Source organism: Fringilla coelebs (genome assembly GCF_963513975.1).
Source record: "Fringilla coelebs genome assembly, chromosome: 25".
Classification (NCBI taxonomy): Eukaryota; Metazoa; Chordata; class Aves; order Passeriformes; family Fringillidae; genus Fringilla; species Fringilla coelebs.
Genome location: NC_140051.1, coordinates 7,634,837 through 7,648,160, shown reverse-complemented (window position 1 = coordinate 7,648,160; position 13,324 = coordinate 7,634,837). Strand labels below are relative to the sequence as shown.

At 54.6% G+C, this 13,324-nt stretch overlaps 1 protein-coding gene across 1 annotated transcript; it reads right to left on the bottom strand.

Annotated features, from left to right (window-relative positions):
* Window positions 1-5,336: 5,336 nt before the first annotated feature.
* Window positions 5,337-9,280, bottom strand: QPRT (quinolinate phosphoribosyltransferase; the record flags this gene model as incomplete). The annotated part of the gene is made up of 3 exons (XM_084221569.1): window positions 5,337-6,520; window positions 7,985-8,116; window positions 8,696-9,280. 3 exons carry the CDS (start codon window positions 9,278-9,280, stop codon window positions 6,335-6,337), a joined length of 903 nt encoding a protein of 300 aa, XP_084077695.1. The 3' UTR covers window positions 5,337-6,334.
* Between the last annotated feature and the right edge of the window lie 4,044 nt (window positions 9,281-13,324).

Sequence of the window (13,324 nt, the reverse complement as noted above, 5' to 3'; positions counted from 1 at the left end):
ATATTTCATTAGAAGGCTGGAAAGGAATGGAATGAATAATAAAATAATCTTGTGGCTGTTCACAGCCTCGACACAGCTGGACCTGTTATTGGTCATTAATTAAAAGCAATTTCACACGCTGGGTGAACAATTCTCCAAATCCCATTCCAAAGCAGCAAAACATGGAGAAGCTGAAACTTCCCAGCTTCTCAGGAGAAAAAAATCCTGGCAAAAGGCTTTTTCAGAAAATATCTCTGTGACAGAAGGGTCCCTGCAGAACCAGCATAGGGCTGGAGCAGCTGGCAGGGCCATTTCCAACCCCTGCCCTGCCTCCTCCAGCAGAGCCCAGCACCACCGAGCTGTGGTCAGAGTGTCCCCAGAGGTGTTGGAGAGCAGGATTTGAGCCCCAATCCCTGTCCCCAAAGGTGTTGGAGAGCAGGATTTGAGCCCAAATCCCTGTCCCCAAAGGTGTTGGAGAGCAGGATTTGAGCCCAAATCCCTGTCCCCAAAGGTGATGGAGAGCAGGATTTAAGCCTCAATCAATCCTTGCGCCCAGAGGTGTTGGAGAGCAGGATTTCAGCTCCAATCCCTGTCTCCAGGGGTGTCACCCCAAAGGTGATGCAGAGCAGGATTTCAGCCCCAATCCCTGTCTCCAGGTCTGTCACCCCAAAGGTGATGCAGAGCAGGATTTGAGCCCCAATCCCTGTCCCCAGGGGCCTGTCCCAGCTCCCTCAAGGCAGAGTCACCTTTCCCAGCCCCTGGAGCCACCTCCCAGCTTCTGCTGTCCCCCAGGCCTCCAGGAATGCCCTCCTCGCCATTGCGGAGCTCCTTGGGTGGAAGGAGATGGAGCACGTGGTGGAGACGTGGCAGACCTGGAGGATGGCTGACTGCCTGGTGAGGATGAGCTCCAGGGGCGGCAGCTGGGCCTGGGGCAGAGACCCCTGAGCCTGGAGCTGCCCCCTCGTTCCTGGCTCAGGAACAGAGCCCCCAGGGCTCCTCTCCAGGCCCATCTCCCCTCCCTGCACCCAGCGGGAGGGAGAGGGCTCTTGGTGATGGAGGTGCTGGCAGGAGGGGCTGCTACAGCCACTTGGAGGGTGTGTGACAGCACTCATACCCTTGTGGACCCTCCAGGTGAAGAAGGAGAGCAGCAGGACTGAACAATACCTCTGGCAGAGCCTGCAGTACCTGAGGGACCCTCAGGAACGCGTGCGAGAATGGAGCGTCAGGTTCATCGGTGAGCCCCAGCCCAGGGTCCTGCTTTGGGCAGCTCCTGTGCCCCCCAACCCCTTCCTACCGCCACCCCCAGGCTCCTGGCAGGCTGGGGAGCAGCAGGGCAGCTCCTGTGCCCCCCAGCCCCTGCCCAGGCCACCCCCAGGCTCCTGGTGGTACCTGGCTGCTGGGATCAGCAGGGCAGCTCCTGTGCCCTCCAGCCCCTGCCCAGGGCCACCCCTGGGCTCCTGGTGCTCCCTGGCTGCTGGGACCATGCTGGGGAGCAGCAGGGGCTGACAGAGCTCTGTGCCCAGGGACCCTGGCGAGGCACCTCAAGGACCAAAGCCAGGAGCTGCCCACTCTGGTTCTCAGTAGTGAGTGAGGGCTTGGAGAGCGGGGGGCTTTCTGCAAACATGGGGTTGGGAAAATTAATCCACAACCACCAGAGGTTTATGTCCAAAAAGGAGACAGAGGAGTCCTTTGACTTTATTTGAATACAGGGAGAGGCCATGGGGCATTCTCCTGGGGTCTCTCAGATTTTTGGAGGACGCAGCCTCCCTTTTTATCCCAATTTCCAGGCCGCATTTCCCTCTCTCTTCCCCCACTGGCTGAGGTACTTGAGAGGTTCAGACTTCCCAAACTGCCTGATACCAAAGATTTCCCTCTAATGTACAACCCTCCCTTTTAATTTTTAATTCTTACAGAATGTAGGGCTTTTTCCCCATTTCTGAGGTACTTGAGAGGTTCAGACTTCCCAGAACACCTCATCCCAAAGATTTTCCTCTAATGTATAACCCTTCCATTTCATTTTTATTTCTTGTGGAATTTAGGGGTTTTTCCCCATTTCTGAGGTACTTGAGGGGTTCAGACTTCCAGATACACCTGATACCAGAGATTCCCCTCTAATGTACAGCCCTCACTTTTAATTGTTAATTCTTATAGAATTTCAGGGGTTTTCCCATTGGCTGAGGTACTTGAGAGGTTCGGACTTCCCAAAACACCTGATACCAAAGATTTCCCTCTAATATACAACCCTCCCTTCTAATCTTTAATTCTTACTGAATTTAGGACTTTTTCCGCACTGTTTCTTTCATCTCTCAATGTCTAATTTAATTTCTCAGCAAACCTAAAGTTTATTTGCAAAAGCAAAATCTCTTTTTCCAGTCATCAATCAGTGGAACCCTTCTCACTGTTTCTTTTATCCCCCCAGGGCTGGTCTTATCTCCCAGCACTGGTTTTATCTTATCTCTCAGTGCTGGTTTTATCTCCCAGCAGCCCCGCAGCTTGTTTGTAAAGACAAATCCACTGGAACTGGTCTGGGCTCTGTTTTGGTCACAGAACTTCAGGCCTGGGAGGAAGATGGCTGTGAGTTCATCCGCTGCCAGGCAGCTCAGACCAGCCTGATCCTGAGGAGCTCGAGGGAGCAGCGAGCGCCAGCGAGGTCCTGCTGTCCTCTGTGGCACTGGCGCTGCTGAGCTGGGGCATGAGGTGCCAAGAGTGGAACATTCCAGCAAGGCTGGTCAGGGACACCCTCCTGCTGATCCACAAGGTCCAGGAAGGACTTCCTGACTTCCTGAGGTCCTTCCCTGAGAAGGTTCTGGATGTGGCTGGATCCAAGCCCAGCCCGAGCTTGGGGAGCACTTTGTGTCTGAAGGGTCACGGTTGAGCCTGGACATCGCTGTGTTCTGAGGATTATGGCTGGCAAGCCAATTATAGTTTGTAAATAAATTTAATTTTTTATTTAAAAAATAGCTTGTCAATCTCCTTTTAGCCAAGGTGACTCAGACCAGCCTGATCCTGAGGAGCTCGAGGGAGCAGCGAGCGCCGGCGGGGTCCCGACGTGCTCTGTGGCGCTGGCACCACTGAGCTGGGGCCTGAGGTGCCCAGAGTGGAACATTCCAGCAAGGCTGGTCAGGGACCTTGTGGACCCTCCTGCTGGTCCACAAGGTCCAGGAAGGGCTCCCTGACTTCCCTGAGGTCCTTCCCTGAGAAGGTCCTGGGTGGGGCTGGATCCCAGGCTTGGTGAGCGCTTCGTGTCTGAAGGGTCATGGTTGAGCCTGGACATCGCTTTGTTCTGAGGATTATGGCTGGCAAACCAACTGTGGTTTTGTGGTTTTGTAAATAAATTTAATTTTTTATTAAAATAATAGCTTGTCCATTTCCTTTTAAGACAAGGTGGCCCAAGTTAAGAATCCCAGAATTTGGAATCTTTTGGCATTCCAGCAAAGCTTTCCAGGCTGTGCCTGCCAGGATCCTTCAGGACAAACTGTACAGCCCCAGCTGGATAAACCAGGGCAGGGACAGAGCGGATTTGGGGGTGCCTGGTGTCCTGTTCGTGTCACAGCAGGGCTAATTATTAAGTTATCACCACAACTGGGGATAATTAGCATTGACTCCATGACTCACAGAAGGCTGATCAATATCTTTATTAAATAAATCATTATTAAGGAACCCATTGCTTTTATACACTCACACCTGGACCTAATTGGTCCTTTAATAATGACATCATCACCATTGGCTAATTAAGAAACCTTAATAAGAATCCACAGTGGTGTTCACAGGGGTCCCAGGATGAGGGAAGAGATGAGAATCTTGACTCTGTGTTTCAGAAGGCTGATTTATTATTTTATTATTTATATTCTATTAAAAGAGAATGATCTATTAAAGCTATACTAAATGAATAGAAGAGAGGATTTCATCAGAAATGAAATGATGTCCTATAGGCATCGTTGAGCCTGGACATCACTTTGTTCTGAGGATTAAGGCTGCCAACCAATTATAGTTTTGTAAATAAATTTCATTTTTTGTTTCAAAAATAGAAGAAGGAGGAGGAGGACAAAAAGAAGGAGAAGAAGAAGGAGAAGAAGAAGAAGGAGAAGAAGAAGGAGAAGAAGAAGGAGAAGAAGAAGGAGAAGAAGAAGGAGAAGAAGAAGGAGAAGAAGAAGGAGAAGGAGAAGAAGAAGGAGAAGAAGAAGGAGAAGAAGAAGGAGAAGGAGAAGGAGAAGAAGGACAGGACACACCCAGATTCCTCCATCCTGCCTCCTGAACCCCCATTCTAAAACCCCAAAATTCTCCATTTTCACCTTGTGATAAATTGTCTGTCATTCTACTCAAACCCCTGTGGCTGTAACTCCTCATACAAAGTTGGGAATTGTTTTTTCCATAGACTAAAATCGAAGTTTTTGACTCCATGCCGAGGTCTCTGAGCCTCCAGGGCAGCCAGAGGAATTTGAGAGACCCAAACCCCCCAAACTGGGATTTGGGCCCCTCAAATTTAAGGGTTCAGGTTCTGGACTCCTAAACTGGGATCAGGGACCCCCCAAACTGGGATCTGGATCCTTTAAACTGGGATCTGGGACGCCTAAACTGGGATCAGGGCCCCCCCTCAAACTGGGATATGTGCCCCCCTCAAACTGGGATCTGGGACTCTCAAATTTAGGGTTCAGGTCCTAGATTCCCAAACTGGGATCTGGGACTCTCAGACTGGGTCAGGGCCCCCTAAACTGGGGTTTGGGTCCCTCAAATTAAAGGGTTCAGGTCCTGGATTCCTAAACTGGGGTCAGGGACCCCAAACTGGGATCTGGGATCCCTAAACTGGGTGTGGGACCCTCAGACTGGGAACTGGGACACCTAAACTGGGTCTGCAGCCCTCCAGTAGCATCTGGGACCCTCAAACTGAGATGTGGGGTGCCTAAACTGGGATCTGGGACCCCTTAAACTGGGGCTTGGGTCCCTCAAATTAAGGGTTCAGGTCCTGGACCCCTAAACTGAAGTCAGGGCCCCTCAAACTGGGATCTGGATTCTTTAAACTGGGATCTGGGACCCCTAAACTGGGAGCTGGGCCTTTCAAACTGGGCTCTGGAATCCTTAAACTGGGTCTGGACCTCCCCCACCTGGAGTTTGGGCCCCTCAAACTGGATTCTGGGACCCCTAAACTGGTTTGGACTGGGGGGTCCAGGGGTCAGTGGTCCCAACCTCCCCTTTTTTTGGGTATAAAGTTGTTGATTTTGCATCCAGTGCAAAACTTGGGGGATTTGGGGGTGAAAAAATGGGGAGGACACGTGGGGGAGGGGAGGCTAGGGTTTATTTGGGGGTACAGAGATAAAAGGGGGGAGCCCGAGGTGGGATTTTGGAGTCCCAGGGTGGAATTTTGGGGGGTCTAGGGGGAGATTCAGGGGTCCCAGAGTTTTAGGGTTCCAGGTTTTTGTAGGTGCCAGGTTTGATTTGGGGGTTCTAGGCTGGGTGTCTGAGGTCTTGGGATGAATTTTCGGGTCTTGGGATGGATTTTGGGATTCCAGGGTGGATTTTGGGGGTCCTGGGATGGATTTTTGGGTTCCAGGTTTTTGTATGTCCCGGGTTCTAGGCTAGGAAAACCCCTGAAAACTCCAGCAAAAATATCTGGAAAAAACCCAGGAAAAACCCCAGGAAATAGCCCTCGAAAAAGCTCTGGAAAACCCTGGAAAAAATCCTGGAAATCCTAAGAAAACCCCCTGGAAAAACCCTGGAAAACCACGGGGAAAACCCTGGAAAAGCCCCTGGGAAAACTCTGAAAAACCTCTGGGACAACCCCTGGGAAAAACGCATTAAATCCCAGAAAGACTCTAGAGAAACCCTGGAAAACTCCCTGGAAAAACGCTGGGAAAATTCTAGAAAAACCTCGGGAAAACATCTGGAAAAACCCCTGGGAAAAATCCAATAAAGCCCGGAAAATCTCTGGGAAAACACCTGGGATGGATTTTAGGGTTCCAGGTTTTTTAGGTCCCAGGTTTGATTTGGGGGTTCTAGGCTGGATTTTGGGGGTTCTAGGCTGTTAATTTTCCAGGGTCCCGGTTTGGATTTTGGGGGTTCTAGGGTGGGTTTCCAGGGTCCTGGGATGCATTTCAGGGTTCCAGGTAGGATTTTTGGGGGTCCTAGGTGGGTTTTGGGGTTCCAGGTGTTTCTAGGTCCCAGTTTGGATTTTGGGGGTTCCAGGCTGGGTTTTGGGGGGTTCTGGGCTGGGTTTTCAGGAGTCCTGAGCTGGATTTTGGGGTTTCAGGTTGGATTCAGGGGGTTCCAGGCTGGGTTTCAGGGTTCCAGGTTGGATTTGGGGCGTTCCAGGCTGGATTTCAGGGTTCCAGGTTGGATTTTGGGCATTCCAGGCTGGATTTCAGGGTTCCAGCACCTTCAGGGCAAAGTCCAGGGCGGGGGCACCGTGGGTCAGGCACCCCATGGACACAACGTCGATGTGGGGCCCCAGGAAGTGGGGCAGGGTCTCCAGGACGATGCCCCCGCTGGCCTCCACCATCACCCCGGGGTGCGCAGCCTTGACCCGCGCCGCCGCCGCGTGCAGCTCCTGGGTGGGGAACACCCCATCAGCTGGGAGCATCCCCAAAATTTGGGGGTTCACCGGACACCTGGGTGTCCGACCCGTCTAGGTTGGGCAGAATTCTCCCCCAAAATCAGGGTTTTCCACCCAAAACCTGCCCGATTTGGGTCCTCACACAAAAAACCACCAATTCTGGGATTGCTCCACTCACAGAGCTCCAAAATTGGGGTGTCCACCCCCAAATTCAGGGTTATACCCCTTAAATCAGAACCTCCCCCAAAGAATTGGGGTTTCCAGCCCAAAATCTGCCCAGTTTGGGTCCCACTCACAAGAAATCACCAATTCTGGGATTGCTCCACCCATGGAGCTCCAAAATTGGGGTGTCCACCCCCAAATCTCCCAAATCCAGGGTTATCCCCATTAAACCAAAAACTTCAATAAAATCGGGGTTTCCCACCCAATTTAGGGGCCCCACCCACCCAGAAAAAAAACAGATTTGGGTTTTCCAACACACTGACCACCCAAATTTGGGTCCCCCCAACCAAAACTCCCCAAATCGAGGGTACCCCCACTCAGAACCCCCCAAATGGGGATTACCCAATTTCCAAAATTGACCAAATTTAACCCCCCCAAAAATGGGTGTCCCCCGTTTTTGCTGCTCCCCTCGATTTTGGAGGCTCAGCTGGGGAGAGCAGAATCTGGATCTGTATGCTCACTCCCCAATTTTTGGGGTCTTCAACCCATTTTGGAGGGTCCAGACCCCCATTTTTGGGGTGCAGCTTCACACCTGGGAGTCGTCCTGCCAGATTTTGGGGACCCCTGGCAGATTTTGGGGTCCTCTGCCAGATTTTGGGAACTCACCTGGTGGGGGCAGAGCTCAAATCTCGGCCATCACCACCCCAATTTGGGGAGACCGGCACCCCATTTTTGGGGTCTATCCCTATTTGGAAAATCTAACCCCCCATTTTTGGGGTTTATCCACATTTTTGGGGTTTATCCCCATTTTGAAGGGTCCAGACCCCCCATTTTTGGGGTTCAGCTTCACACCTTGGAGTCATCCTGCCATTTTTTGGGACCCCTGCCAGATTTTGGGAACTCACCTGGTGGAGACAGAGGTCAAATCTCAGCCATCACCACACCAATTTTGGGGAGACCTGTGTCCCATTTTTGGGGTTTATCCCCATTTTTGGGGTTCATCCCCATTTTGAAGAGTCCAGACGCCCCATTTTTGGGGTTCAGCTTCCCACCTGGGAGTCGTCGCACCAGATTTTGGGGTCCCCTGCCAGATTTTCTGGGGCCCTGGCAGATTTTGGGGACCCCTGCCAGATTTTGGGGAGTCACCTGGTGGGGGCAGAGCTCAAATCTCTGCCATCACCACCTCAATTTTGTGGAAATTTTATGGGGTTTATCCCCAAAATTTCGACACTTAGCCCCAAAATGGTGTAAGCCCGAGCCCGGATTTTTTTGGGGTTCCCCGATTTTGGGGCTCACCTGCGGGGCCAAGTTGTCCAGCAGGACGATGTCAGCCCCTGCCCCCGCCGCCTCCAGCGCCTCCTCCGCACTCGAGCACTCCACCTCCAATTTCCGGGTGAAACCTCCGGCCCGGCGCACCCCCAAAATCATCTGGGAGGACAGGGGGGACCCCAAAATTGACACCAAATCCCCCAGACCCAAATGGGCGCGGTAAAATGGGGGATCCCCCCCGGGGTTGATCACCCCCCCCAACTGGGGTCCCTCTCCCCCGATCCCCCAATCCAGGGGTGTCCCTCACCCCAAAATTGGGGTTCCCCCACCTAAAAACCCCCAAATTTAGAGTTACCCAACACACGATCCCCCCCAATTCAGGGATGATCCCCCCAAACTGGGATCCCCCCCAAATTCGGGGTCTCCCCACCCATCTCCCCCCAAAACCGGGGTCCTGCCTCCCCAGGCTCCGCTTACCCCCCAAATTTGGGATCCCGCCCCAATTCTGGGGTTCCCCGCGACCAAACCCCCCCCAAATTCAGGGCCCCACAACCAAAACCCCCCTAAACTCTGGAGCCACCCCCCCCCCCCGACAACGAAACCCGCCCCCCCCCCCCAAAATCTGGAGCCCCACCCCCCCCACAACCAAAACCCCCCCCAAATTCGGGGTCCCCCCCTTCTCCCCCCAAATTCGGAGTCCCCCTCCCCCCCTTCTCCCCCCAAATTGGGGGTCCCCACCTGCCGGAGCCCCCCCGCCGCCGCCGCCAGCGCTCGGTGATTGTCCTTGAGCAGGAGGAGCCCCCCCAAACCCGTCCGATGGGGGTCGGCGCCCCCCACCCCCAGCGCATATTTCTCGGCCAGCCGAAAGCCCGGCGTGGTTTTGCGGGTCCCTGCCACGACCCCCGCCCACCCCTGCGCCCGCGCCACCTCCACGGCCCTGGCGGCCATCGAGGCCACCCCGCTGCAGCGCCCCAAAATATTCAGGGCCACCCTCTCCCCCCCCAGCACCCCCGCGGCCGGACCCTCCACCTCGGCCACCACCGCCCTGCCGGGGGGCAGCGGGGACCCTTCGGGGATCCTCCAGCTCACGCTGCACCCCGACACCCCAAAAACGGCCTCGGCGAAGGGGGACCCCGCTAGGACCCCCCCCGGGACCCCCGCCCCGCTTTTGCTGAGCAGCTCCGCGCGGGTCGCGGTGTCACCCGCGGCCACCAGGGCCGGGTCCGGCCAGGGCGCGTCCTCGTCCAGCCAGGAGCGCGCCAGGGAGCGCAGGCGGTGCGGGGCCGGTGCGGGGCTCCAGAGGGCGGGGGGCGAGCGGGACATGCTGGGGGAGAGGTGGGGACAGTGACGGGGCGGTCACCTGGGGGGGTTTGGGGGCGTGGGGAGCGGGCTTGGAGGGGTTTGTGGGGTCTGCAGAGGGATTTTGGGAGAGATATTCAGGTCTGGAGGGGAATTGGGGGTCACTGAGGCGCTGAAGGGGAAATTTGGGGTGGTCTTTGGGGGACTTGGGGGTCCTCAGGGGAATTTTGAGGGGTTTTGAGGGTCCTAGGGGGGTCCTGGAGGGGATTTTGGGGGGTCCCAGGTGGATCCTTGAGGGGATACTGGGGTCTGCAGGGGGATTTTTGGGGAGATTTTTGGGTCTGGAGATGGTCTGGGGGCGCTGAAGAGGAAATTTGGGGTGATTTGGGGGGCTTGGGGTTCCTCAGGGGAATTTTGAAGGGTTTTAAGGGTCCTAGGGGGGGTCTTGGGAGGGGATTTTGGGGTCCCTGGTGGGATTTTCGGGAGATTTTTGGGTCTGGAGGGGATTTGGAGATTATTGGGGGGTTATTTGGGGTCCTTGGGGGTTATTGAGGTGCTGGAGAGGAAATTTGGGGTGGTCTTGAGAGTTTTGGGGGATATTGGGGTCATGGGGAGGGGTCTTGGAGGGGATTTTGGGGTCTCAGGGGGGTCCTGGAGGGGATATTGGGGTCCCTGGACGGATTTGGGGGGGATTTTTGGGGGTTTTGAGATTCCCAGGAGGGTCCTGGAGGGGATTTTGGGAGATATTTTGGATCAGAGATTATCTGGGGGTTTGGTTTGGGAGGGCTTGGGGGTCCTTGGGGAGAATTTCAGGGGGTGCTGGGGGTGTTTGGGGTCCCAGGAGGGTCCTTGAGAGGATTTTGGGGTCTGCAGGGGGATTTTTAGGGAGATTTTTGGGTCTGGAGGGGTTTTGGGGGTGCTGAAGAGGAAATTTGGGGTGGGAATTGGGGGATATTGGGGTCATGGGGAGGATTTGGGGGCATGGGGAGGGGGCTTGGAGGGGATATTGGGGTCCTAGGGGGGTCCTTGGTGGAATTTTGGGGTCCCTGGTGGGATTTTTGGGAAGATACTTGGGTCTGGAGGGGATTTGGGGGTTATTGAGGTAGTGAAGAGGAAATTTGCAGTGGTCTTGGAAGGATTTTGGGGTCCTTGGGGGGATTTTTTGGGGTCTTCAGGGGTTTTTAGGGTCCCAGGGGGGTCCTTGAGAGGATTTTGGGGTCCAGGGATGATTTTCAGGGAGATTTTTGGGTCTGGAGGGGATTTGGGAGTGCTGAAGAGGAAATTTGGGGTGGTCTTTGGGGGGCCTGGGGCATATTGGGGTCATGGGGAGGGGTCCTGGAGGGGATTTTGGGGTCCTTGGGGAGATTTTTGGGTCTGGAGGGGATTTGGAGATTATTGGGGGGGTCCTTGCGGGTTATTGAGGTGCTGAAGGAGAAATTTGCAGTGGTCTTGAGGGGTTTGGGGGATGTTGGGGTCATGGGGGGGGGGTCTTGGAGGGGATTTTGGGGTTCTAGGGGGGTCCTGGAGAGGATATTGCCGTCCTTGAGGGGGTTTTGGGGGGGGTTTGGGGGTCCCAGGAGGGTCCTGGAGGAGATTTTGGGGTCCAGGTAGGAGTTTTAGCGAGATATTTAGGTCTGGAGGGGATTTGGGGGTGGTGAAGAGGAAATTTGGGGTGGTATTTGGGGAATGTTGGGGTCATGGGGTGGGGGCTTGGAGGGGTTTATGGGGTGCCCGGTGGGATTTTGGGAGAGATTTTTGGGTCTGGAGGGGATTTGGGGGTCACTGAGGTGCTGAAGGGGAAATTTGGGGTGGTCTTGGGGAGATTTTGGGGTCCTCGAGGGGATTTTGGGGGGTTTTGAGGGTCCCAGGGGGGTCCTGGAGGGGATGTTGGGGTTCCCTGTGGGATTTTTAGGGAGATTTTTGGGTCTGGAGGGGATTTGGGAGTGCTGAAGCGGAAATTTGGGGTGGGGTTTGGGGATATTTGGGTCCTTGGGAGGATTTTGGGGGGGTGCTGGGGGGCTTGAGGATTGTTGAGGGGATTTTAGGGTCCAGGAGGGATTTTTGGGGAGATTTTTCAGTCTGGAGATGATCTGATGTGCTGAAGAGGAAATTTAGGGTGGTCTTTGGGGGATATTGGGGTCTTAAGGGGGATTTTGAGGGGTTTTGAGGGTCGGGGGGGGGTCTTAAAGGAGATTTTGGAGTCCCCAGTGGGATTTTCGGGGAGATTTTGGGGTCTGAAGGGGATTTTGGCGTGCTGGAGGAGAAATTTGGGGTGGTCTTTGAGGATATTGGGGTCATGGGGAGGACTTTTTGGGGTCCTCGGGGGTTTTGAGGTTCCCAGGAGGGTCCTGGAGGGGATTGGGGGGTCCAGGGAGGATTTTCAGGGAGATATTTGGGTCTGGAGGGGATTTGGGAGTGCTGAAGAGGAAATTTGGGGTGGTCTTTGGGGGATATTGGGGTCATGGGGAGGGGGCGTGGAGGGGATTTTGGGGTTCCAGGGGGGTCCTAGAGGAGATTTTGGGAGATATTTTGGCTCAGAGATAATTTGGGGGTTGGTTTGGGGGGAATTTTTTGGGGTCTTCAGGAGTTTTGAGGTTCCCAGGAGGGTCCTTGAGAGGATTTTGGCATCCCAAGGGGACTTTGGAGAAGATTTTGGGGGGCATTGGGGGGATTTTCGGGGTCCCGGGGTTGATTTGGGGTTTCAGAAAGGAAATCAATTGTCAAATTTTGGGGTCCCTCTCCTGCCTTGGGCACCCCAAATTTGGGTCCCACCCCCCAAATTTGCGTCCCTCTCTGCCCCCTCCCCCCCCCACCCCCTCAGCTCCCCGGCTGATTTGGGGCCGATTTTGGGGTGAATTTGGGGAATTTTGGGGTTTCTCCAATTTGGGGAAGTCCAGGTGATGTTCACTGGGATTTTGGGGAAGTTTCGGGGCAGATTTTTGGTGATTTTGGGTGAACTTGGGTTTATTTGGGGCTGATTTTGGGCGATTTGGTCTGGGATTATGGGGGGATTTGGGGAAAATTTTGGGTGATTTTAGGGTGAATTAGGGGATTTTGAGTTTCTCCAATTTGGGGAATTCCAGGTGATCTCAGCTGGGATTTTTGGGGAGATGTGGGGGCTGATTTGGGGTTAATTTGGGTTTATTTGGGGCTGATTTTGGGCGATTTGGAGGTTTCTGAGATTTGGGTGGTGTTGGCTGGGATTTTGAGGTGATTTTGGAATAATTTTAGGTGATTTTAGGGTGAATTTGGGGAATTTGGGGTTTCTCCGATTTGGGTCATTCCAGGTGATTTTGGGGGGATTAGGGGCAGATTTTTAATGATTTGGGGGCTGTTTTGGGGTTAATTTGGGCTTATTTGTGGCTGATTTGGGGCAATTTTGGGTTTCTCAGATTTGGGTGGTTTTGGCTGGGATTTTGAGGGGGATTTTGGGATCATTTTGGGTAATTTCAGGACGGTTTCCAGCACTTTTGGGCTGATTTTGGGTCCGTTTTTGCCTTTTGTTTTGGTTTTGGGATTTTGGGGCAATTCGGGGCCGTTTTTTGCCCTTTTTTCCCCAAATCTTGGGGGGTCCAAAGTCCGGCCCAGGGTGGCCACGTCACCCGCCCCGCCCCGCCCCGCCCCCTCCCCTCCCCTCCCCTCCCCCACTCACCTGGCGGGAGCCGGAGGCGACTGAAACTCCGGGGTGGAGCGCGTGGGTTCTTACCTTCTTACCTGGGGGGGGCGTGGCCTACCTTCGGGCTCTGATTGGCTGCCCCACGCCCCCAAAAAAACCACCGTGCGGTTCGGGGTGGGAGAGGGGAAATGGCGTTAGTGACAATAAAGGGGGGGAGGGGACATTGGGGACACCCGGGTGGCACCGGGGGGAACAGCGGGGGAGGCCCCCGAACTGCCCCTGCCCCCATTCCGGCCACGCCCCCAGTTCAGACCCCACCCCCAATTCAGACCCAGCCCCCAATTCCGACCGCGCCCCATCAACTCAGACCCCGCCCCCAATTCAGACCCCGCCCACCCCCATTCAGACCCCGCCCCCAATTCAGACTCTATTCCCTTGATTCAGACCCCACC